At 35.0% G+C, this 27242-nt stretch overlaps 1 protein-coding gene across 3 annotated transcripts; it reads left to right on the top strand.

Annotated features, from left to right (window-relative positions):
• Positions 1 to 2545: 2545 nt before the first annotated feature.
• Positions 2546 to 16867, top strand: LOC111024307 (uncharacterized). Of its 3 annotated transcripts, XM_022301956.2 has the most exons (15): positions 2546 to 2692; positions 3786 to 4437; positions 4536 to 4848; positions 6241 to 6387; positions 6466 to 6554; positions 6672 to 6764; positions 6936 to 7062; positions 7389 to 7453; positions 7550 to 7724; positions 8032 to 8226; positions 8345 to 8392; positions 8710 to 8856; positions 8978 to 9060; positions 14414 to 14529; positions 16464 to 16867. In XM_022301956.2, the coding sequence occupies exons 2-15, from the start codon at positions 3851 to 3853 to the stop codon at positions 16526 to 16528; spliced, it is 2250 nt and encodes a 749-aa protein (XP_022157648.1). In that variant the 5' UTR covers positions 2546 to 2692; positions 3786 to 3850; the 3' UTR covers positions 16529 to 16867. The 3 variants fall into 3 exon arrangements, 2 of the variants coding, with proteins under 2 accessions (XP_022157648.1, XP_087979261.1); XM_088123135.1 differs by having other exon boundaries at positions 6241 to 6554; XR_015790349.1 differs by lacking the exons at positions 14414 to 14529; positions 16464 to 16867 and having other exon boundaries at positions 6241 to 6554; positions 8714 to 8856.
• The last annotated feature ends 10375 nt before the right edge of the window (positions 16868 to 27242 follow it).

The following is a 27242-nucleotide window of genomic DNA, read 5'->3' on the forward strand; positions in this document are numbered from 1 at the left end:
TCAAAATTGTCATCTACTCTATAGAATTCTATATCTACCTCGTTGTATTGACGTCTGTTGCTTATTTTGTGAGATAACCTCTAGTAGTCATATATTTACACATCTATCGTATCTCTCCTTAGGTAAATATTAATATATGTTTCCTTGATTGCTAATATGCATTTTTGATTATGTTTCCTTGATTGCTAATATGCATTTTTGATTTTGTTGGTTTTGGTTACCTTTTTGTCATGTTTTATGCATTGATCTTTGTTCCGATTTAGTGATAAAGAAAGATTATGTGATGCAAAATATGACTATTTTCTGCAGATAGTTTTCAATCTATTTTCGGCGTCTGAACTTTCACTACCCCGTATATGGTGTTATATACGGGGTCAGTATCTACAACTATGCCGTAGTCGCTGCACCTGACATCCGCCAACAGGGATATGGCCCACGCCACGTCCCTATCTACTAACAGCCTCATAATTATCGACTTGTCAGTACCATTTTTGAAAAGTGAAAGACGTGTAATTTTTTTACCTTCTAGAAAATGAAGATCTCTAGAGATACATTCACAAAGTTGTTGTAGGGTGGAATCGAATAGAATTGAAACGTGCCCGGTAATGAACCCTTGATAATTATTGTGCTCCTCCCAACTAAAATCGTGGCTAACAATGATCGCATAATGTTCTCGCGTTGATTTATTTAATTCTTGAAAAAATGTAAAAATAAAATGGGTGGGGATTAATGATACCTTGTGTAAGAATATTAAATGAAGATCTCTAGAGATACATTCATAGAGTTGTTGTAGGGTGGAATCAAATGAAATTGAAACATGCTCGGTAATGAACCCTTGATAATTGTTGTGCTCCTCCTAACTAGCTAACAATGATCGCATAATGTTCCCGCGTTAATTGATTTAATTCTTGAAAAAATGTAAAAATAAAATGGGTGGGGATTAATGATATCTTGTGTAAGAATATTAAAGAAACATTGTATTTAAGGTTGCTGATTACTGGAATGTCCAAACCAATTAGTTAGGTTTGTTTAAAAAAATTAAATATATTTTAAACTTGTTTCAATCATATATGTAGATTTGGTGGATTAAATTTTGTGGAAAGATTTTAGGAATTATATAATTTTGTAGTTAAGTGTGGTTTCAATATTAAGTATGATATATGAAGATTTTGTGGAAAGACTTTAGGAATTATGTAGATTTTGTAGTTAAGGTGATTTCAATATTAACTCAATAACATTGCTAGTTTAGGAGAGATTTAAGGGAATGTAAGAGGCATAAAACATAGACTGCAAGGGCATGAAATGTGTAGAGGGATAAATAAGGAATTATACAACTCTCCTAAAATCTAGGAAACCATCCTAACTTTGGCCTAAACAATTAATTTAATGACATTTAGATAATGAATTAAAACGTTTCTCATAAACCATTTCAAAATAAGACATAATAAAAAATATTACTTATTTTTGTTTTATAAATACGTATTTTTCTATTTTCATTCTCACCCAGTTTTGGAGATTTTATAGGATAAATTTTGTCTAAGCTACCACCAGATTAGTGTAGTAGTAAATTTTCCAATTTAATTACAATCTTTACTAATTTAATTTTAATATCCAATTGTACGATGGACTCGTTAAATATTTTACAGGTTGTCGTGGCCTCTCTCATTCCCTACACATAAAACCCACGCCGTACCAACATCCAATCCTGGAAATCAAAAGAAAAAAAGAAGAGAAAAACATCCAATCCTGATCCAACGGTCATGATTTGTGTAAAATATTCACCGTAACTTTGTTGCAGTGTACCCGGCTGCACACAAACATAACAAAAGGTCAAGGTGTTTGATGTTGATCATGTTTCTTGTTTCTATTTTTTTAATTTTTAATAAAAAATAAATAAATTACATGATCTTAACTTTCAATAATTCAAATATGATAAAATAATTTTTTAATTTATGTTCCGTAATAAATTGGAAATAGAAACAATAAAGAATTTTTTTTTGTTGTTTCAAAATTTGTATACAATTTTAAAAATGTTTTCAGAGAGAAGAGAACAAACACATTTAGTAATGTTTTCATTTCTATTTCTTCATTTTTAACAAAGAAAAATAAATTACATTGCTCAAAAATCCATAAATTCAAGAATGATAAAACTAGACTATTATATATGTTATGAAATAAATTAGAAATAAGAATAATAAAAATTTATTTTTATTGTTCCTAAAATTTTTATATAATTTTGAAATTATTTACAAATTTTTATATAATTTTAAAATTATTTATGTAAAATGAGAAATAAATATAATTAGTTGTCCTAATGTTAGGTTTTTTATAATAAAATTAGAAAGGAAACGACATCAAACGCCCGTAAAGGAAATTCTTACCTGCTTACTATTAAATATTTGGCAACATTATTATTTAAAAAAATTTATATTTTTACATTTCTCTTTATTAATTATCAAACATTTAATAGGGCGGAGGATAAGACTTGAAGCAAGTATTTGTGACACGTAATTGCAAAATATTTAAATTAAAAGGAAAATTGGAATCGAGAAGACAGAAAACATTACCGTGTCCTACAGTTCTTCAACCCTTCTAAAACCCCAGTTACTCGCGCAGGCACTCCTTTTCTCCCTCTCTCTCATTTCTCTTCACTTTCTCCATTTCCGGCGCACGCTCTCTTCTCCGACCAACAGTAATCCTCTATTTCTTCTCTTTTGCTGTTTCTTTTTCTTTCGCAAAATCTTGTACTGATTTGTAGGAAACTCGCTGCCCCGAGGGCCTATGGCTGTATGATCTTTTCAAAGTTTATTGGTAGCGTTGATTATGATTTGTTCAGTTTATTCTAGGGCTGATCGGATTTGTATACTTTTTTTTTTTCGTTATTCTTGATTAATTTGCTCAATCACTTTTTTACTTTCTGATTTTCATTTTGAAATTCCGGTGGAGGAAGTGAAACACGAGCGGTTGTGCATTTTTTAGATTATTTTGCATGTCCAAAATGTTCGAAGAGTCTTCGGTTTAGAATATTCATTTTCTACGTATTTGATTTTTCGGAAGAACCTACTTTGCTCCACTGGATCATACGATTGGCCATTTAATATTTTTTTAAAATGTAAATGTCATACTTATAAGTTATTCAATTATTGAGTAGACTCGTTAAATCTGTTGTCTTCTTATATGGAATTTGAAAATTATGTCCAACAAAAACGAGTCATTAAATGTGATGGTGAAAACTCTAGATGGTGAATCTAGGTTCAAAATGCAGGCCTTCTTGTTGAAGTAATATTTTATGAAATGAGATCGACTACATAAAGAAGCAAAATTATGGAGGTGGTTTTGAAACTTAAACTTATGGTATATTAGAGGGGGCAAATGTAGAGTGTATCTTTTCATTTTTATTTTTATTTTTTTAATTAAGAATTCTTATTAGAGGGTGAAATACTAAGTTTCAAGTGAAATTGTTAAGTTTCAACTTTCAAGCTCTTTTATCATTTGTGATGAAGAAGTTGATACTTTGTGGAACCTCAAACTAAACCTTATGGACACCATTTGTGAGCTGCAATCAAATTATAAAAAAGATATTCATGAGTGTCCAGGCCAGCTTTTGCGCATTTCGACTATATTCAATTTATTATTCTAATTTGCTAAAGGAATAAGAATAACACTTGTTTGTTACTTGGAGTGAAGTGGAATTGCTGATGAAACTCTCATGTGAAAATTTATGTATTCTATCATCTTTATAGTTATGGCTATCTAATTGGAATTTATGGATATTTCTTTTGTAGCTAACCGTTAGCTTGCTCAAGAAACGTTCATGTGTATATGCTCCTAAAGATAATACACTTTGGCAATGGCTTTCAAAGCAATTTTAAGACGGAAGAGGTTTATTTCTCATTATGAGAACTCCTACATACGAACAATTCAAAGTTTACAGACTGGGCATGTTGGTCAGAATGCATGCTCACATGGTTCCATTTCCAATAATGATGATCCCTCTGCTAATCCTAATAGTAGCATAGGAAGTAGAACCGGACATACTGCTGCGAAAGGTGAATTTCTTAATTTTGCAGGAGTTCAGAAGTTTAGGCAAATATGCTACAGCACTCCTATATCCAATCATGGGGGTTTCAGTATTTCTACTCCTGGTGGAATTGGGTTGATGTCACGAACCATTCGAAATGCTTCTACTTCTGCAGCTAAACAACCTGATTTTGCCAGTGATGAAGAGGAGAACAATGAATTGGTTGCTAAAAAGAGGAAGGAAGCATCTCCAGAGGAATGTGATCAAGCTGTGGAAGGTCTGAGTTCTGTAAAAGCCAAAGCAAAGGCTAGACGGTTACAGGAGTCTCAAAGTGTTGTTACAGCCACTTTGCAAAGATTATGGGCAATCACCTTAGGGATCGGTCCTGCTTTAAGGGCCGTTGCTTCTATGAGCAGGTTAACTTTTTTCTTTGTGTGTTAATGTAAAGTTTTTTTTCTATGGTCAATCTAAATATGATTTATGAATGCTGATCTGGTTCTTTTGATATATTCAGAGACGATTGGGCGAAGAAGCTTGTTCACTGGAAAGAAGAATTTGTATCAACCTTGCAACATTACTGGTTGGGTTTCAAGCTTCTGTGGGCTGATGTGAGGATTAGTTCAAGATTGCTTCTAAAACTTGCTGGTGGGAAGAATCTCTCAAGGCGAGAGAGACAACAGCTAACACGAACCACAGCTGATATCTTTAGATTGGTTCCTTTTGCTGTTTTTATCATAGTTCCATTCATGGAATTTCTGCTGCCAGTCTTTCTCAAATTATTTCCCAACATGTTACCATCAACTTTTCAAGACAAGATGAAAGAACAGGTAAGGCAAGCAGTAACACCGTTAAATGCATAAATGCATGCTGTTTTTGGTGTGTGGCATTGTATCTATTTTAATTTAATCAACGAAATTTATGGAATATAATGGATATGCTCACCCCTTATATCTATCACTAATGAGCTTTCAATAGATTACAGTTTGTTATTTTGTTTGTTTTATATGTGGCTAATTCATTTCCTTATATATCTGTATATACACATAGCTTTCGCTTTCTATGTGGCTAATTATTTTTTGTAGTAATACTTTCTTTATGACGTTACTGTTTCTTTTATAAATTTGAGATAATACAACTCTATCTTCATGTTTGAATATGCTAATTTTGGTTTCCAGTTACATGCATTACAATATTACCTACACTCATAGCCTTATGAATGAGTAACTTGGCTATGGAGGATAGACCCTTTATTTTGGCTGTGGTATGCTTGTAATCAACATGCATCAAAGAGTCCAAAACTCTTGACACTTGCCGACATTGGAATTAGTGTCTTTCTATAAATTTATTTGGTTGAGTTTTTCTTATAAACATTTAGTATTAGGGCTTTTATTTTTTGTTTAATTTATGGGAAGGTTTCAAATTTATTAGAAAACTTGTTCTTCTTAGGCATGTTCTTAGAGATTGAAATTGGAATGGCTCTTGGGAACTGTCTCAAGAAAGGATATTTCTAATTTAGTGTAATTCCTTGATGGATTGGACGAGATTGGAGGCATGCTATATGAATGACTCTTAGATGGGATAGAGTTTTGCCAAGACTAGGTATGGGGAAAATATCTATAAGTAGAAGGGCAGTTGGAGCCAAAATGGTAGAGGAAAATGAGGTGAGGATGGTGATTGCAATTTAGCTTTCTTCCACAGAATTGCCAATTCTTGAATATCTAGGAATTTTATCTCTTCAATTATAACAGCTGAGGCGGTAGCCATTGTGGGTTGGGCTGACCTAGTAGTCATTGGGCCAATGAAATATATAAAGGGCTTAGGGGGAATGAATTGAAACTAAGGTGTCACTTATGTAAGATGTAATATCCCATGACTTTCCTTGGAAACCAATTGTAGTAGACTCAGGTGATTACTAATTGTCTCGTGAGATTAGTTGAGATGTATGTAAGTTGGCGTGTATCATCATCACGAGTGAAAAAAGAAACTGCTGAGACAGTCCCCTTGGGAGGAAGACTGCGAGATTGACAATGAAGTGATTTCCTTTTTCTTGTCCTTGTTTGCGCCTCCTCAAACTTCTTCACTTTTTCTAATAACACCATATGGAGAGAAATATAGAGATCTTTAATTTGTCTATTGATACATAAACTCTGAGGGTGTATCATTTTTCTTTTCCTTCCCCTCACCACTTTTTTTCTTCTTCTTAATTTGTCAATGTGCAGGAAGCATTGAAGAGGAAGCTTAATGCAAGAATAGAGTATGCTAAGTTCCTTCAAGATACCGCCAAAGAAATGGCTAAAGAAGTTCAAAACTCAAGAAGTGGAGAAATTAAGAAGACAGCTGAAGACCTTGACGAGTTTTTGACTAGGGTAATGAATCGATTGGCGACTTTTCCTTATTCTCCTATTTTGAGCATATTTTGTTACACTTGCTATTTGTGCCTGCAGTTGAGAACTGGTGCTCGCGTATCTAATGAGGAAATTTTAGGATTTGCCAAGCTGTTCAATGATGAACTTACATTAGATAACATCAGCAGGTTGTAGCCATGTCTAAATTCTCTTATATGTTAATTAGTTAATTTAGTTTCATACAGAATTAGTGAGGATATGCATAATCTGACCCCTTTGTTTATTTTTATTTTTGTTGTTATCAGGCCGCGATTAGTAAATATGTGCAAGTACATGGGCATTAGCCCTTTCGGAACTGATGCTTATTTACGATATATGCTCCGTAAAAGATTGCAATGGTAATTTTATTCTGCAGCTTCTCAGTACACCTACTTTCTTCTTTCTCCCAAAAAATCTACAAGTGGCTCAGTACATACTTAGATAGAATTAGTCTAAATGATGTGAAAACTGCTACACGGCAAATGAATTGGAAATTGTGTTAATTTGTATCTAAATTATTTTTTCTACAGGATAAAGGAAGATGATAAATTAATACAGGCAGAGGGTGTGGAGTCTCTTTCTGAATCTGAGCTTCGTGAAGATTGTCGGGAGAGAGGCATGCTTGGATTGCTATCGATAGAAGAAATGCGCCAACAGGTTTCTTGATCTCAACCATTTTGCATATCATTTGCTTTTCCTAATTTATTATGAATTGATGATAGAATTTGATAAATTGTATTTGTAAGTCTTAAAGTTTTTGCCACCGGAGGCAGTCGAAAATCGAAAGGGGAAAGTTGTTTGATATGTTGTAAATTGTAAATTGTAATACCAGTGAATTGATAAAATATGAACTTCAATGAGCATGGATAAACTAGAAAGCTAATTTCTTTTCATTAGAAGCTTTAACACTTTATCTTAATAATTTACATGAAGTTTCAAACTAGAGTCTGGTGTTCTCATTTTGTTGCTAACTCCACTTGCAGCTTCGTGATTGGTTGGATCTGTCACTTAATCATTCAGTTCCATCTTCACTTTTGATCCTTTCAAGGTGATTTCTAGTTGCACCAGTTATCTCTTTTCTTCAAAATTTCACCCCAATTTCTTGCTCACATCATCATAAATGCTTGTTTGATACCTTTCTCAGAGCTTTCACAGTATCTGGAAAGTTGAAACCGGAGGAAGCTGTCCTGGCTACACTGTCTTCTCTGCCAGATGAGGTTGTAGACACCGTTGGTGTTACTGCTCTGGCATCTGAAGACTCTATATCAGAAAGGAGGAGAAAGTTAGAATTCCTTGAGATGCAGGAGGAAATGATCAAGGTTGATAGTGATTGGTTCTTTCGGAAAAAATGAAAGGCTTTTGCTTTCTGAACTATTTGAATTCTCCTTGGTGCTTGATATAATTTGTTGCACTAGACACTTAAATTGTCTTCATTCATAAATGGTCATTTTTTGTTATTTCCGCTTTAGCATATATTGTGAATCTTAGAGCGCTTATGCAGATACTCTTACTTGTGAGCTTAGGCAATGCTTGCTAGCTTCTATGGATTTTAAGCTTATATAATGAATATAAAGAGTAGATTTGGTCTCCCGGTTGAAGTCTCACCATATTGTTTTTTACATGTAGGAGGAGGAAGAGAAAGAGGAAGAGGAACAAGCTAAAATGAAGGAATCCAAATCCAGCCAAGAAGATATAGCTATGAAGGAAATGGTCAATCCAATGGCAAGAGAAGCTATAGAACAAGCTAGAGCAAAAGCATCAGAAAAACAAGAGCACCTTTGTGAAGTCAGTCGTGCATTGGCTGTTTTAGCTTCTGCCTCTGTAAGAAATGAAAATCAAGCTCCTGGTCTATTTTCTTAAGTCACCTTTGTTTTTGCGGAACAATTTCCAAGTGATTGGCCTGTTTTTGATCTCATTACTGGTTCTTATGTACATGCAGTCTGTCAGTAGAGAGCGTGAGGAATTCCTGCAGCTTGTGAATAAGGAGGTATACGTCAATTGCATAATATATCTGTTCTCTAGTGCGCCTTGAGCTTTAAAAAAACTGGATGTGCTAAAAAACATAAAACGGAGGTTATTCCTTTGTTATGAGGGCTGGATTAAGCTTGTCCCTGCTCTTTTTGGCCAATAATACAAAAAAAAAAGCTGCTGGTTTTTGTTACATTTTTCGAGGGCATATATCAGCAGACTTGAACTTTCTTCTATTAGCCAAAGAAAAGTACCTTCGTTTATTTTTCATTACTTTATGTATTCATTGAATATTCTTCTGGTAGTAACCACCATATTATATCGTGATATATCTAGATAGAACTCTATAACAGCATGGTAGGAAAAGAGGGCACAGATGGTGAAAAGGAGGTCATGAAGGCATACAGAGCTGCTCGAGAAGAAAGTGATAACTCTACTGTAGTGTCAGAAGAAGATGAAGTTTCATCAGCACTTGTTGAAAGAGTGAGACTTTCCACAAAGATTTCTAAAACTTAATTTGTTTTTTTTGAACTTCTTTGCTCCTTGTAATCTGTAGAATGCTTTTGACTTGACGTTACTTATTCTCATTCTTGGTCTCTTTCAGGTTGATGCTATGCTCCAAAATCTAGAAAAGGAAATTGATGACGTGGATGCCAAAATTGGTGATCGTTGGCAATTACTAGACAGGTATGTTTGTTTCATTATATTTGCCATCATGAAATTCTCTTATCCCTTAGAATGCAACCACTTATTTGCATGATCGGGAATTACCATGATTTGATCCATCCTCTCCAGTGTCCCCTTCATTATTTATCCCCTTTTAAGATCTCTTCCATAATAGCTTGATTGCATAATATTTTTTTTGAGATTTGTTAGTGGAGTGGTTTTTGGAGAATCATCTTTCATTAAGAAGATGAAAGTATATTAGAATTCCCCCTGCAAAAAAGAAAAAAAAAGGTCGGCTGTGACAAAAGGGGTATACAAAAACTTGCAAAAAAGATCCCTACTTTTGGTAATAAGAAATAAAGGCAATTACAAAATAAATTTGAATTAAGAACCAAAGAGAAGTGTTAAAATACGCCACCCTCCACAGTTTCCCACGATTTTATCTAGTCCAAGAATGTTCTCCCATTTCTTCCAACCATATGAAGGACAAAATGATGTAGAGGCTAACTTGCCTGAGAAAGCGACCTTTCCCTTATAAATGCAGATTTGTAATTGCTTCCTCCACCATCTCATGTATGCTGGACCTTTGAACGAAAGATAAACCGCCACAACAATCTCACACTATGGATGTGAAAGCGCACAACACATTCGTTCTTGCCCAAAGCACACCAGCTTGGGTCAAGGACAAAAGAGGAGGCTCTTTGTAAAAGTTTATACTATTGATTTTTTGCAGGGCTGCTACCCAAGCAAAGAACCATATTTCCAGATAGTAGAGAAAAAGATTGGGGAGGAGAGAAAATTAGGGAGGATACCAATCTACTAAATAAAGACTTGCAAGAGAATGATCCTGATGGTTTAAGAGACCAAAGATGATCACTATGTCGGATGGGGAGGATAATTGATTGAGTAAGATTTTAACAGGAGACTAACTCCTCCATCTTGTGATTTCAAAATGCCCTATAGAAATGAAAGTTAAAAGAGGGAGAACTTCCCTATGAGTATATGAGTGAATAACCGTGTGAGTGGATCGGATCTTGAAGGTTGGAGTTACCTTGGGAACTGGAAGACAAGCTCTACGATTTTAGATCCTAGAAGGACGGTCATCGAGTGGATAAGAGTTGAAACTTTGGTTTTCCTTACCAATGGTAATGTAGATTTCTTTTGGGGATCAATTCTGTCTGGGTTGAGGTCAGAGAGAGCAAATTAGGTTTGATAGATTTTGTTGGTTTTTGGGTTTCTCCCTTTACACAACTCTAATATTCTCAGGTTTATATTGCATTGTTGGAGTGTTTATGGGTTTCTTCCCTTAGGTTTTGGGGAGGATAAACGGTTGGAAAATTTTAACTCCTACCAATTGAACTCTAACTCTTTGTATTGGCTAATTCCAAAGAGCTCAGTGTTGCTCAATGCTCGAATTCTAATGCTGTGATGAGCTCTTTGATAAAACTTCGACAAGAATCTTGTACAAACAAAACAAGAGATAAGGCTAATGGGCCTATAATTACCAACGACCTTTGCATCTATCTTTTTAAGGAAAAGGCAGGCAGTGTTTTAAAAAGCTCGAGGCGCATTAAAGCGCAATAGACCTTTGGAGCTTAAGCGCAAAAGAAAGCACAGGCTTTTTTTTTTGCAAGGCGCACTATACATAAAAGATACATAAATGTATATGTATATGTACATGATAACAAACCTTCATAGAAATAAACAAGATATAACATAAGTTATGTAAAAATCAATAAATGCTCAATTTTTAAGGTGTTAAATATTAAGAAATCTATAATATTCAAATAAAAACTAACTTAAATAATTATGTAAGGTAAAATATCAGTAATATTTGAATTTAATAAAATAGAAAGAGAAGTTTATCTTTTTTAATAAATGGGAAAAACTACTTAGGGAAAGGGAAATAATGCTATATGGCAGTTTGCTACCATGCAGGCTCTTGTTTTGTGTGTCTAGAAAAGGCAAAGTCGAATTTAACAAAATAGAGAGAAGTTTCTCTCTTTTAATAAATGGAAAAAAGTACTTAAGGAAAGAGAAATACGGCCATGTGGCAGTTTGCTACCATGCAGACTCTTCTTTTGTGTGTCTAGGAAAGGTAACCTGCTTTAATGCTTTTGACTTATCTACCCTTCCTTTTGCCGAGGATAAATACAATAAATGAGCTTCTTTATTTTTTTCTTAATTATTGAAGAAGGCTCTTGAGGCGCAGAGCTTTGCGCCTCAGGGCTTCATCAGAAGGCGCGTGCCTTCCTATCCTCGCCTCGCCTTTTTGAGGCGAGGCGCTGGGGTCGCGCCTAAGGCCTAGGCGCGCGCCTCAATGGGCTTTTTAAAACATCAGGCAAATGTATGTTTCATTAAGACTGACATTAATGATGGTGCTATGAAAAAATCTTTGAACCGTCTCATGATGTAGGAGTGTTCACGCGTTGGGTTGGGTCGGGTTAAGGGAGTTTTTTGGACTAACCCGAATTGTTGGGTTGGTCATATTAGAGGACCAGCAGAACCGAACATGACGGCCAACCCAACCCAACCCAACCCAACCCTTACATTTTCGGGTCGTATCGGGTCGGGTCACCAGGTTGAGATGAAAGACGGAGAAGAAGAGAGCCGAAGGAAATACGACCTAATAGAGAGATGTGGGGAAAGCGAGATGAGACGACCAAATCTCTGAAACTTCCATCATGCTGCGAGAGATGGAGAATGGAGGGAGAAGAGGCACAAGGAGAGATTAGAAAGAGGGATTAGGGGAGATGGAGAATGGACGCAGAAGAGGTAGGGAAAACAGAAAGGGAGATGGGGAGAGGGGGAGGGGTAGTGGGGGGAGTCGGAGAGGGAGATGAAGGGGAGGGGGGAGCCAAGAAGGGAGATAGAAGAAGAGGGGGAGAACAGATGGGGGAAAGCGGCGTGAGGGGGGAAAACCATAATATATATATATATATATATATTTTTTTTTTTTTAAATTTAGCAGTGGTTCAGTTCGGTTCGGGTTGAACCGGCTAGAAATGATTCTAAACCGAGAACTGAACCAAATTTTCGGTTTTAGAAAAAACTAACCCAACCCAACCTGATTTTTTTTCAATCCAACCCAACCCGGGTTGGGTTGGGTTGTCCGGGTTGTTCGGGTCATCAGTTTTTTGAACACCCCTATCATGATGGTGGCCTTAAGGATGTTCCAAGACTCTTTTGAAGAGTTTGGCTGTGGATTCGTCTGGTTAGTTCTAGTCAGTTCGACTGTTGATCTGTCTGGCTTATGTGATTTTTTAGTCCCAAGGTCATAGACTGCTTTATAGATTTCATTCTCAGATCTTCTAGTGACAAGTTTTGTTCAAAAGAAATAGGGTCTCATTTTATGGGGTGAGGGAGAATTCATGTGCCTATTCTCTTGGAGTATATTTGCTGGTAGAAAATTTCTGGGTTCCAATTCGATGTCCTTTTGACTAAGTAGGCTTTTGCCTTCCATGGAAAGATTCAATGATGGAGTTTTTCCTTCTCCTGGGGAAGAAACTAGAGTTTTCATCTCCCTCAATCATACACTCGAGTTTACATTTTTGTAGCCATAACGACTCTTTCTTTGCGGTCAAGGTGAGGAGTTTCTCATTTAGTGAAAAGGCCCCATTCTTTTCTACCGAATCAATCAAATGTCGGTCACATTTCAAGTTGGACGAAAGTCTTTGCATTCCAACATTTTTGAGTCAGTTTCAACCTTTTTAATTTCTGTATGCAGCCATGGCAAAGCCACCACTGTAGGGGTGTGTGTGTTATGTCACTGCTCTTCCATGACAGAGGCAAAAGATCGGTGTTGAAGTCACATATTTTCAAATTTGAGTGGCATTTGGCTCCACTTGTTTCCTCCAAAAGCAATCAGAATGGGATAGTGGTCTTATGGAAATCATTCGAGTCTTTTAACCAATGCATAGAAGAATTTGGAAATACATGTTTTGGTCATCAAAAATCTGTCAATGAGAGTGAGATGGGCGACTTATGATGGTTGGACCAAGTGTACCCAACATTAGACAGAGGGATGTTAACAAGGTGTGCTTGATTGATAAAAATCTGTTAACAAGGGTGGCAAGGGATGCTTTCCATGGGATCTTTCATGTGAGCACTGGGTGAAAGTATAGTCACCCAAGAATCCAATTCTTACTACAAAGGAAAGATAGATTTGACAATTTTTGCCAAAATTGTGGTCTATGGGTGTCTTTGGATGGGCCATAAATTCCTGAGAGCCAAAAACTAAAATCGTCAACCAAAGAAATAAGAAGGGATTGAGAGAAAGTACCTCAGTGACACTGGATATTGCAAAGCAGAGAATATTTTAACACTTTTCATTAATAAATGAAAAGGAAAAATTGTTCAGGATAACGAGCAAGAAAAAAGAAAAAAAGACAAAACAAGAGAAGGGCTAACTCAACAAGGAGCAATTCAATCTGTCCAAATTAGAATGGACATTAAGAAAACCAAGAACCAAGGATGAAAAGACCCAAGAGCAGATGCACCAAAACTAGGGATACCAAAACACTGTTGCGAACTAAAGATTAGTTCTAAAACAAACTTCAATCCTTAGACGAAGAAGAATTCGGAGAAACAAAATCTAGAGAAGATTTATCATTAGATAACACAAGAACATCCTCAAGCTCCTTTATGTAATCCTTCAACAATTGAAGCTGCTTCTTGGCAAGAGAGATTAATTTGAAATGTTTCTTCTTGAAGCCTTTCGGCTGCTTCTCGAGAGAGGCTCCTAACAACTTGAGGGCATACTATAAGTTCTCTTGAAAGCCGATAAAATTTTTTCCTTTTAGCAATCCGGAAAAAAGTTTGAGGGAGGAAGAACCATAGAAATGATACCCGACAATCAAAGAGGCAATATCCAACGGGTGAATATGATGGAGAATTGCCAATTTGAAGAAAATCTCGAGAAGCCTGACCCAGCCAACCAAGATATAGATAATAAAAAGCATTCAACAAATGTAGGACAAACCAAGCATATAGGACAATCCTTCTTTCTCTTTTTTGATAATACCTGGTCTTAATATGTTCTTTGGGTCCTTCTCCCAAAGCATTCAAAATTTCCCTCTCCGCTGGCATACTGATTGAATCAGTGAAATTTGTTATTTTGCCAAGTTGGCAGCCGATGAGGGAAATTTTGAGTTTTGACTAAAAAACCTCTAATTGTTATATTTTCCCCTGTGACATCTTCCAAAGCTTGCCATGGTACTGTTCCTCGAAACATTTGCTGAATAAGCATGAATAACTTTTTACAATTTTTTGGTTGCTTTGTTCATTTTAGTGTTGAAGCAGACTAAGCTTGGCGGTGGATTATTCTGAAATCCTGTTGCATATTCGGCATTTAACTTGATGATTTTTCTTGTAGGGATTTTGACGGTAAAGTGACTCCTGAAGAGGTTGCAGCTGCTGCTATGTACTTAAAAGATACATTAGGAAAGGAAGGCATACAAGAGCTTATTAGCAGTCTTTCCAAAGATAAAGGTATATTTGTTTACTGCATTAATTTTTACAGATGCTATGCCAGTACCTCTGAAGAAATGATGCTAACGTATCTTGGTGGATTTAAATCTTCAAGATAAGATAGCATCATTCAAATTTATAATTAAGAATACCAAAGAAACATCTGAAAGTAATATGAATTAGTTCGCCTCATTGTTTTCTCTGAGGGTTGGGAGCGGGGGTGGTGAACAGGGTTTGAAAAGGTGGTTGTACTGTGTTTAACTAATGCTTCTTGGTACCATGTTCTTTACTGGTAGTATTCGCTTCCCATTTCTCTTAGTTCATCTGTTCCCTCGCATTATGATGGATTCCCTTCTTAATCATGTAATGAGAAATTATGGCAAATAGGTCTATGACTTTGACTCTGTCCGAGGTGGTGTATGACTGAGGTGAAGTAGAAGTAGATTCTCTTCAACACCATTTTGGATCCTGCTTTTGCAAAATTGCTCAGGAATAGCCTTTATCTAGGTTTTATTTCTTCTTAAACACCCAAATGGTCAAAATCTGGTAGTGAAAGTGTACCCACCAATACAAATCACCTGTTGCCATTATATGCTCTTGTGGGACAACCCTTTTTGAAGGAGAAAAAGATCCTTTGGATGCATTTTGTTTGGGCTTTAGTGTGGTTTACATGGATGAAATGGGATCACAAAATTTTCTTTTTTGAATTAAGAAACTATTTCATTGATCTATGAAATATGAGAACAAAAGGCCCAAGATAGGTCTACAAAAAGGCTCTCCAGTTAGATAAGAGAGACATAACTGTAATGTTGAAAGAGAGAAGAGCATTTGCACCAAGATATAACCAACAAAATTATAGAGTAAAAAATGAGATGATGTGAGCGCTCCATATCTTGGAAGATTCATTGATTTCTTTCCGCCCATACCGTCCAAAGTAATGCTCGAACAAAATGAAGCCAAAGGTTAAGTTTCTCCTTTTTGAAAGGGTGACCATTGAGGGTAAAATCCAGTAGCTTTGAGATATCTGTGGTCAAAGTAGTCAACCAACCAAACAAGGAAAGAAGCTTACACCATAAGTTAGAGGCCAAGTCACAAGTGGGCCGGAACTTGGGATTACAGAATTTTCCAAGACGAGGAGTTTCTTTTTGATCATTTTCTTGAATTTATTATTTTCTTGGTCCTTACCTGGTGTGAATACTCTTCCTCTCTTTCATCATTATGATATCTAATTAGAGAGGCCTTTTTAACTCCCATGGATAGGAGTTTTCTCCCTCCTTTTTGTATTTATAATTTCATACTATCAATAAAATTGTTTCTTTTACAAAAGTATATATGTCGTAGATGTATGAGGCAAACTGCATTGCACAGAACCTGGTTTCATTTACAGTCTGGTGTCAAAGTTTAAATGAAACTAAAGAGTTGGGCCGGAGCTTGGTTCCAAAATCTGGTAGTCAAAATCTTCTCCGGCCTTTGTCAAGAGAAGAAACCTTTGAGATCTGATTTGGAACTTGGAAGGTCTACTTTTTTCATAGATATGCTTTGACTAAGTAAAGGAAATCTTTCAGTTAATGCCAGGAGGTTGAACTTCGGATTTGGATACTAAGGAGTTCATATCTCTACTTGCATTTTTACCAAAGATGTCGATTCTAGGTGGAATATTCAAGAGTGAACGAGGAGAAATAGCCTTTCCCATTTGTTGTTCTTTGCCTTTTAGTAATTCTCTCTGTTATTTTCAATTAGTTTCTTATATTAAAAAGGAAGAGGGAACCTTTACTTTTTCCTTTCTGTTGCTTAATTAAAGTAGGATCTTTATAATTTTGGTCCATTTTCAGAACGCTTTCATTTTGATTCTCAGAATGATTTGAATCTATCGTTGTGATGATTGCCTAAAAAATAAGTTCTCTATCAATATATACGAACAACTTGCTCAATGCTAATTTATGAGATTGCAACAGATGGTAAAATTCTCGTAGAAGACATTGTGAGATTGGGAAGTCAAGCAGAAGACACCAACTCGTGAATATCGAATATCGAAAAATATAGAAGGTAAGAGATTAATATTTTTGACAGATGCTTTCTAAACGCTGGATAGGTAGTCTAAACCGAAATTCGAGTCGGATCTCTTGATAGGAAACAACCGTTAAATCTTGAAGCTGAACATAGGATAGGAAATACTTATAGCAATTTGTTGCTGTGCTTATGTAAACAATCTACTCTCTAGCTTCCTTAGTGTATGCTTTGCTATCTTTATAAAGGTTAGCAAAGGTTCAATGGGTATAAATATACGTAAACGAAACGATGGACTCTTAGCCGTGTATATTCTTTTTTATTTGTATGGGTTATGGCCTTCTTTCTTGTATTTTGTTTATAGTTTTTTAGAAATATAAACATTTGATAACTGTTCTTTGTTTTTCTTTTTTTTCTTTTATTTTTAAGAAATGCTTAAAAAATTATGTGGTCGAAACAATAAAATCAAGTTACCGTTTTCATATAGTTCTTTTTTTAAATATAAATAAAAATATTATTTTATCATTCTAATATAACACTAATAATGTTACTATTTAATTAAAAGCTTTAATTTCATTTACATAAATTATTTTTTTAATTTAAAATAAGAATAAATAAATGACAATCAAAACTTTCACTCTATTTGATAGTGTTAATTAAATTTTAAGAATTGAATCAATTGTGGATCTATCCCTGAAAGAACGTAATCTCATCACTCTCAAGTTCATCAATTTCATTATCACTCATCTCTATAGTTTTCACTTTACAACTTTTAGATAACTTTCTACTAATGAGACCTATTACTTTAATTACTTGTTTTATATTTTTATTATTTATTTTTTTAATACCACTAATAATTTTTCTTTTAATAAAAATTTATAAAATTTTTATTAGTTAATGTGATTTTATTATAAAATGTTTCAAGTTTCTATTTTATTTTTAATTAATTAATTTTATTTTGTTATTATTAATTAATATTATTACCTTCTTTAAACTAGAATATTTTTTTTAAGAAAAAGAGAATATCTAAACAATAAAGTTTAATAAATTGATGTAAGAAAATTATTTTAGTTGATGTAAGTTTATTTTAATTATTTATTATTTGTTAATATTAAATAAATTATTATAATAAAAATATTTACTATCAATAAAATAATAACAAATTTTTTCTCAAAAAAAGAAAAAAAACACTTAACAAAAAATATTAGCATAGTTTTGTAGTTAAAAAAGATTTTTATTTTAAAAATAATCATTTTTTAAAATTATTATTTTAATTAAAAAGATTAGTATAACTTTGTATTTATAATTAATTAGAAATAAGAAATGGTTATACTAGTCAATCTAATATATTTTATTTGTATTTCAATTCCAAATGGTGTTATTAAACAATTTCAAAAATTTCTGATTTCGATTTTAGATAATTTATAGTGAATAATATCAAATGAATAACATTTACATTATGATTGATTTTCATTGCGATGACTTCACATTTTAATTGCGTGCAAGTAAACGGGGCATAAGAAAGTTACTAAATGTGTTTTTATTATTTAGAAAAAAATTGTTACTAAACATAATTTTTTTGTTCATTGAAAAAAGAAATAATAAATAATAAATGCAACGTTACTAAATGAGATAGACATGATATTATAGTTTTTCTTTTCCTCACATGTTTGGAGTGTTGGGTGAATAGAAATGTTAACTCCCTCGAGATATATGTACCCGTTTGAACTCAATTGACAAAGTCTTGCAAATTTAAGCTTTAAATTCTATTGCCTTCCCTTGAAATTTTGTCTCCATTAAAATACCACTAATGTAAACACCATTACTATTTATAAAAAATTTAAATGATTTAAAAACTGACGAATATTTATTTATTAATTGAAAATTTTTAATGAATTTCTTTATTTTAACGAATTTTCCATAAAATCAACACCTTAGACATTCCCATGGCATCAATTTTTAAACCTTTGGTTGCAATGAAGTCATTTAGAACGAGTAGATAACTCGTTGAAGACAGAAAAATAGCCTTGCTATTTTCAGGACGAAAAAAGATACTTCAGGAGTGTCCACGGGTTGGGTTGGGTCGGGTTAGGGAGTTTTTTGGACTCAACCCGAATTTTCGGGTTGGCAATATGTGGAACCCAACCCAACCCCAAAAAATTGGGGTTGGGTCAGGTCGGGTTGTCACACCCCCTTCATCGGCAACGACTGGAGCTGATGCAGAAGGACGGGGACTGCAGCGGACGGACGGTGGGACGACGACTGGTGGACGAAGAGGTCAGCAATTACAGCGGGCGGATGGTGGGGACTGTGACGGTGTAGTGGGCGAACGGCAGGGATGATGATGGTGCAGTGGGCAAAAGGCGAAGCGGCGATGATGAGAGCTTGAGTGGGAGGAGAGATGTAAGAGCTTGAGTGGGAGAAGAGAGGTGAGATTAGAAAGAGATTCAAAATAAGGAAAGAAGAAGATGAAAAGGGGAAGAAGACCTGTAAATGAAGAGTTGAGATTAAAACTAATGGATGGTTGAGATTAAAGATAAAAAGTGTAAAGGTATTATAATTTATATTATTATTATTGCTATATATATATATAAAGCATTACTGGGTTGGGTGGGGTCAACCCGAAAATTTTAAGGGTCAACCCGAGACTCGATCCAACCTGGTCGGGTTGGAAATTTTCCAACCTAACCCAACCCAAGGTTTATTCAAACCCAACCCCCAATCCATAGGGTTGGGTTCGTTGGTTTGTTATAAGATACTTATTTTGAGCCATGCAAAGACTTGAACTTAGGTAATGCACGTCAATATTTAAGTGCATTGCCAATGTGCCAACACCCATAGTTATAAAAATTGTTTTCTTTTAAACAACAAATTTTTAATTTATTTTAAAAAAACAAAAAAAAACGAAAATTTTTATTTAAAATGAAAAAAAAACCTTCCATTTTTTTTTTGGAATTTAAAATTGGTTTTTTAAAAAACCATAAACTTATTTAAAAAATCTCTTCACTTTTTTAAAACTCATTTAACAAATCTTTTATTTTAAAAACAAACTCTTACTTAATTTGAGATTTGAGATTCATTTATTTTGAAACAAAAGTTTTCTTTTGAATCTTTTATTTATTTTCTTAACAACTAGTATTTTATAACTTTCCTTAAAAAAGATTTTTTTTTTCTTTTTAAACTTAGTTTGTACTAATTTAAAGAAATTTATTTGAAATTAATTTACAAAATCTTTACTCTTTTTCCAAAAGAAATTTACTTAAAAAAAGGTTATTTTAAACCAAATTACTTTTTAGAAAAAAAAACTTTTATTGATCTTGCATTTAAGAAAAAGTATGGTTTAAAACAAAATATTTTCTTTTTTAAAATCAACTTTATTTACCAAAAAAAAAAAAAACTCTTTTTCTAAAAAAGAAAATCATTTATCAAAATCATTTACTAATTTATAAAAACGTATTCAAAACATATTTTAAATGGTTTTGTTTTATTTTGGAAAATTTTTGTTTATTTAAAACAAATCCTTTTATTTAAAAAAAAAATTGTTAAAAGAAAAGAGAAGTATCTTGTGTAGGATACTTTAAACCCTTTTTTAAAGAGAACATTCAAAGGTTTATACGCATTATCAGACTATACCGTCTACCAGTAGAGTTCTGTAAATCTTGCTTCGTCGGAGTTTTGCTTGGTTGTGGAGGTCATAGAGGCTTTACGTGGATTGGTCGTGTTTGCTTGCCGGTCTTGCAGAGTTGTCGCTGGGATGTGTTACTGGAGTTTATTGTAGAGAGAGAAAGAAGGATTGGTGAGAGGTAGAAGATGAAGGAGAAGGTGACCCTTTTTAAGAGAGTGGAATGAGTTTTTTCTGTGTTGTGCCCTGAGTTTGTGTGTTGCCCCCTCCTTAAATACCAGAAAAAAATAACAGTAATATTATGAGTCAAGTAAATGCAACGGACCTGGCTTTAACAACAGGCTTCGACGTCGACTTGGATCGGGTTCGATTTAACCGAATGATAAATGAAACCGACTTGGCTTTAACAACAGACTTCAACCTCAACTTGGATCGGGTTCGATTTAATCGAATGATAAAATGCAACGGACCTTGCTTTAACAACAGGCTTCGACCTCGACTTGGATCGTGTTCCATTTCACAGAATGATAAAATGCAACAGACTTGTCCTTCACAATAGGCTTTGATCTCAACTTGGATAAGGTTTGATTTAATCGAAGATAAATGCAACGAACCTAGCTTTAACAACAGGCTTAGATCTGGACTTGGATCGGGTTCGATTTAACCGAATGATAAATGCAACAGACCTGACTTTAACAACAGGCTTCAACCTCGACTTGGATATGAGTTCGATTTAAATGAATGATAAAATGCAATGGACCTGACTTTAACAACAGGATTCGACCTGGACTTGGATCGGGTTTGATTTAACCAAATGATAAATGCAACAAACCTGACTTTAACAACAGGCTTCAACCTCGACTTGGATCGGGTTCGATTGAACTGAATAATAAAATGCAACAGACCTAGCTTTAACAACAGGCTTCGTCCTCGGCTTGGATCGGGTTTGATTTAACAAAATGATAAAATGAAACGGACCTGTCTTTAACAATAGGCTTAGACCTCGACTTGGATAAGGTTTGATTTAATCGAAGATAAATGCAACGGACCTAGCTTTAACAACAGGCTTCAACCTCGACTTTGATCGGGTTCGATTTAACCGAATGATAAAATGCAACGGACCTGACTTTAACAACATGCTTCGACCTCGACTTGGATCGGGTTCGATTTAACCGAATGATTAATGCAATCGACCTGGCTTTAACAACAAGCTTCAACATCGACTTGGATCGGGTTCGATTTAACCGAATGATAAAATGCAACGGACCTGGCTTTAACAATAGGCTTCGACCTCGACTTGGATCGGGTTTGATTTAATCGAATGATAAATGCAACAGACCTGACTTTAACAACAGGCTTCAACCTTAACTTGGATCTGGTTCGATTTAGCCGAAAGATAAAATGCAACGGATCTGGCTTTAACAACAGCCTTCGACCTCGACTTGGATCGGGTTTGATTTAACAGAATGATAAAATGCAACGGACCTGTCTTTAACAATAGGCTTCGACCTCGACTTGGATCAAGTGTTATTTAATCGAAGATAAATGAAACGGACCTGGCTTTAACAACAGGCTTTAACCTCGACTTGGATCGGGTTTAATTTAACCGAATGATAAAATGCAACAGACCTGGCTGTAACAACAGGCTTCGACCTCGACTTGGATCGGGTTCGATTTAACCGAATGATAAATGCAACAGACCTGGCTTTAAAAATAAGCTTCAACCTCAACTTAGATTTGGTTCGATTTAACCGAATGATAAAATGCAATGGACCTGGCTTTAACAACAGGCTTCGACCTTGACTTGAATCGAGTTTGATTTAATCGAATGATAAATGCAATCGACCTGGCTTTAACAACAGGCTTCAACCTCGACTTGGATCAGATTCGATTTAACCGAATGATAAAATGCAATGGACATGGCTTTAACAACATGCTTCGACCTCGACTTGGATCGGGTTCGATTTAACAGAATGATAAAATACAACGGACCTACCTTTAACAATAGGCTTCGACCTCGACTTGGATCAGTTTTGATTTAATCGAAGATAAATGCAACGGGCCTGGCTTTAACAATAGGCTTCGACCTCGACTTGGATCGGGTTCGATTTAACCGATTGTTAAAATGCAACGGACCTGGCTTTAACAACAGGCTTCGACCTCAACTTGGATCGGGTTCGATTTAATCGAATGATAAATGCAACAGACCTGGCTTTAATAACAGGCTTTAACCTCGACTTGGATCGGGTTTAATTTAACCGAATGATAAAATGCAACGGACCTAACTTTAACAAAAGGCTTCGACCTCGACTTGGATCGGGTTCGATTTAACCGAATGATAAATGCAACAGACCTGGCTTTAACAACAGGCTTCACCCTCGACTTGGATCGGGTTCGATTTAACCAAATGATAAAATGCAACGGACATGGCTTTAACAACATGCTTCGACCTCGACTTGGATCGGGTTTGATTTAACAGAATGATAAAATACAACAGACCTATCTTTAACAATAGGCTTCGATCTCGACTTGGATATATTTTGATTTAATCGAAGATAAATGCAATGGACCTGGCTTTAACAACAGGCTTCGATCTCGACTTGGATTGGGTTCGATTTAACCGATTGATAAAATGCAACGGACCTGGCTTTAACAATAGGCTTCGACCTCGACTTGGATCGGGTTCGATTTAACTGATTGATAAAATACAACAGATCTGACTTTAACAATAGGCTTCAACCTCGACTACGATCGGGTTCGATTTAACCGAAGATAAATGCAACGAACCTGGCTTTAACAGTAGGCTTCGACTTCAACTTGGACTGGGTTCGATTTAACTGAATGATAAAAATGTAACGGACCTGACTTTAACAACAGGCTTCGACCTCGACTTGGATCAGGTTCGATTTAACCAAATGATAAAATGTAACGGACCTGGCTTTAACAACAGGCTTCGACCTCGACTTGGATTGGGTTCGATTTAACTGAAGATAAATGCAACGAACCTGGCTTTAACAACAGGCTTCGACCTCGACTTGGACTGAGTTCGATTTAACCAAAAGAGTAAATGCAACGGACCTGGCTTTAACACAGACTTGGATCTCGACTTGGATCGGGTTCAATTTAACCGAAGATAAATATTTGATCTAAAAAATGTTCAAGCTTGCGAGCTTGGCTCGAACGGAAGGATGACCTTTAGAATGAGCTGAAACGTGTTGCTCAGGAGACTTGCAAAAGAAAATACTCCGACGCCCAAGTTAAAAGGAATCCAAGTTGTATTCGAGAGAAAAATACAATGTTCTCATATCTGATATAGAAGGAAATGATTTCTATATATAGGCAAGGTCTTCGGCAGGATTCCCGACCAGAGCTCAACGACTCTTTAAGGTAAGCACGAGTCACGTTGCGCTGCCATGAAGTTTGTCAGAATATGAGGCTGAGCAAGACACGTCTAGATTGGTTCAAACAAAGAATGGTAACGAGACCAAAGGAGATCTTGTCGGCTCGGCCATAACGGACGTTGGCTCGATAGACAGTGGAAGTATCAAGGTGATAAACCTTTTCTCTTCTAATAAGGATATGCCACCTAAGTGTAAGGTTTAGAGAGTCTTTAAACTTGCTAAGTGTATGAGATATGCACTTGACGTATGACGATAACACTAACAAAAACCACGTGTTCATGCTAATGCGAACTTCCAATGGTAGTATGCAGTACTTATCGTAGCGAGAGTCTGACATCCGAGCAAGAGGTCAGACCAATTATATTCATCCTGGTAACCGACACTACACTACGTAGGTACCTATGCAGGTGAGGCATCTATCGGTCCTAAAAACGGGGTCGTAGCTACGTGAGGAGTTAACGACTGAAATGCGTTGAGATCATAAAGGATGAGATAGGAATGGAGGCGGTGAAAAGTTGTACTCATATTAAATTGCATCCTCTTATAAATGAAAGAGCTCCTGCCAGAAATACCTAATGAAGATCGGGTACCCTGTCGCTGACAATTGAGTGTGACCTATCAACTAGCAATAACTCTAAAGACCGAGGAAAATCTAAAGAGATCTACAAGAGGCTCCACGGGAAGCTGCTGCGCGACCTCTAGTACAATTATCTTATGATGGATGGGTGCATCTACAAATGTGTATTGCCCCAATGTCATGAATGATGCTTCATTTTATTTTGCATTTATTTTTATCACTTGAAAATGTGTGATAGCATATGATCTGTTTTTTATTTAGCTTAACCAATGAATTTTATCTTCAATGCATGATGCAATAATGTATATGCCTACTAAAAGTTAGAATACAACATGTATGCATAATACTAATTTTTGTTTTGACAATGGAATGTCATTATGCATGCGCAATGCATGATACTTAAATTTTCATAATCTAACCATGATATGAAAACTATTTATTATTTTTTTTTCGAAAAATATGTATGCAAGTGATGAGAATGCAAGATTTGTGAAAATATGGTTGAGAGAACAAGAAGTTTTTCCATATTTTGTAAAGATATTATCTTTTGTCTACGCTCATCCTTCTTATTAGCAAACATTTAGCAAAGAATTAAATAAAAAAAACAATGTCAACATTGGAGGATACCTGTCAACTCTTCTTCTTTTTCCTTTTCTTTTGCGCTTTTTTTTTTAAAAAATGAATGCCTTCACTTGATAAGAGATATATACATCAAAGTAATTTCTCAACCATATCAGGTTTGGTGGGTTTCTTTTGTAGAGGTATCTCATGTGCCAGTTAGAGAACAATTAAATGTAATCTATAGCATGTACATCTTGCTTGATTAAACTGCTTCATAAACTCAGCGTTGTAATTGACAGGAATGTGGATACAAGAAAAAGGATTTGGCTTTATGAACAAATGAGAATGGAAATCATGATTTTCTATCAAGCTTAACAATGAGAAAAGTAAGCAAGTTTCCTTTTTAAAGAACATGAAAATAAGAGTTCACAGATATTGGACAAATCTCTTGAACAATAAGAGGCTAGAAGATATTTTTAAAAGCTTTGGTGAGAGATTAGAGTATGATCAAATGAATAGAAGAGTAGAAATGACCCAATTTCTTTGGATAGATAACCTTGAGAATTGGTTGCATACTCTCCCAAGAGTTCATCTCATGTACCTCACTCCTTCTTTCAGCTTAGCTGGAGACATTTGATGAAATCATCTTTCTAGCCGCATGTTATTCTTCGTGGAAATGTTGTTGTGGTCCACTTTGAATGTAAAGACCATCTTTTTAGCCTTAGCTTCAACGTACAATTGATGCAGTCCACTTTTGAATGCAAGAGACCTCTCTTTTCTCAAAGTGTAACTCTTTATGGATGTTGTAGAGTACACTTTGTGAATGTTGAAGACTTCTCAAAATTGAAAGATTTTGTGCAATGTAACAATCTCAGTCTGAATTAGATGACCTTTGTCTCAAAGCTTTGTATAATGCAGTTACCATTTTGCCCCAACGTATCATTTCTCGACTTTGCCCCAATTTGAAAATTTGTAAAGAAGACCTTGAAGCCTTTGAAACTACAGTTGTTGATCTATATTGATTGCCGCAGTCATTGAACTAATTGATTGTCACGACCTTTTTATCTTTTTTCTTTTCTCTTTTTCCCCTATTTTTTCCTTTTTTTGGTCGGACATAATCTTTTTTATAAACGAAATATGGTGCAATCACGTATAAAATGTTGATCATGCGTAAGTCGCCTTTTGCCATCTTGACCGTTGTTTCAAATTATTTCTTTGCCAATGCTGGTTCAGTATCATCATGAAACTTATCCCAAGCAAAATTCATCAAAGGAGACTGATATCTTGAGACTATTTGTCAAGTCGCTAACTTCCCAATTCTCAAAATCACTATCCTCGGTCTTGGAATCACTTTTTTACTCAAAAGAAGAAAGTAGACGAAGAATTAAGCTTGAAGAACAAAGATGAGATAGATTTGGGAAGAAAATTTAAGATATGAATAAAATAAGTGAAAATAGGGAAATAATTGTGCAATCAAAAGTACTAATTCATGAAGCAGCAAATCATAAGAGTTCAACGTTATTTCATTACCTTCAAAGTTCTCAGGGTAACACTAGGTGAACCACACAATTAGATGTGGCAGGCTCAACAAAAAGCTTTTTGATAAGTAGACAAATATCGATATTCATCAAAAAAATTATATGTGACGGACTGAGTAAAGGAATTTTTTTGTAGTACAGAGTTGACCATTTTTACCATATGTCAGTAGGCTAGGCACGAGATAAGTTAGGTTTAAAGCATGCTAGGCTCAAGGTTTTATAAAGAGTGAGTAATTTTGGTTTATCATAACAAAGCTTGGAGAAATATCTTTAAAAGAGGGAAGTAAAATGGCTGAGTTTGAAAAAGATTATATCTCATTGAGGACTTTGAAGACATTCACAAGTTTTTTTCATTTTCCATTTCTTTTTTCACAACCTTTCTTTTTATTTTTTTATTTCCTCCAATTGACTTACTATGATTGGTTTATGATTCTTGCTAAAGTCTCCACTAACAAGAATGATAAGAGCAAACCACATTAAAATTATTATTGAAAATCTCAAAACACGTAATTTCGATTTTATCAAGAGGATTTTTAAAGAAACATTTTTTGTTTTTTTAACAAATGATATGATATGCAGTGATGTATGAATGAGTGAACGTATGACTTTTACTTTTTCTTTTAAGAAAAATAGCTCAATTTCTACATACTCGCATTCTTTTTGACAAGTACTTAGCTAAATCATGGTAAGTCATTCGCTATCTTAGCAATCTCAAAAATGGTTTCAAAGAAGAAATTGACTTTATTGATAATGCAAAGCAATAGGTCAACATTGATTTTCATAATCTTGTACAATTATGATTCTAATGCTTCATGTGTTGACCATCTTCCTTTGAAAACCTTAGCCCTCCTGCCTTCATTAAAACTTGCACTTTATGCTTCAGTGAAGTACAATTATTAGTTGAATGACCTACAACTCTTGTGTGGTAATCGCAGCGGGCTTGCGGGTCGTACCACTTTGGATAAGGTGGTTGTAATGACTCAATGGGTATTGGAGCCAATAGATTACCTTGAAATAATTGGGATAAC

The sequence above is a fragment of the Momordica charantia genome, assembly GCF_013281855.1.
Source record: "Momordica charantia cultivar OHB3-1 chromosome 4 unlocalized genomic scaffold, Mcharantia_2.0 BLBB01000004.1, whole genome shotgun sequence".
NCBI lineage: Eukaryota > Viridiplantae > Streptophyta > Magnoliopsida > Cucurbitales > Cucurbitaceae > Momordica > Momordica charantia.

Excerpts from the sequence above, each read along its gene's own strand:
- LOC111024307 (XM_088123135.1), top strand. The coding sequence starts at position 3,851 with ATGGCTTTCAAAGCAATTTTAAGACGGAAGAGGTTTATTTCTCATTAT. Across the intron at positions 7,454-7,549 it reads TCACTTTTGATCCTTTCAAG|AGCTTTCACAGTATCTGGAA; the intron begins GTGATTTCTAGT and ends TACCTTTCTCAG. Across the intron at positions 8,227-8,344 it reads CTGTTTTAGCTTCTGCCTCT|TCTGTCAGTAGAGAGCGTGA; the intron begins GTAAGAAATGAA and ends ATGTACATGCAG.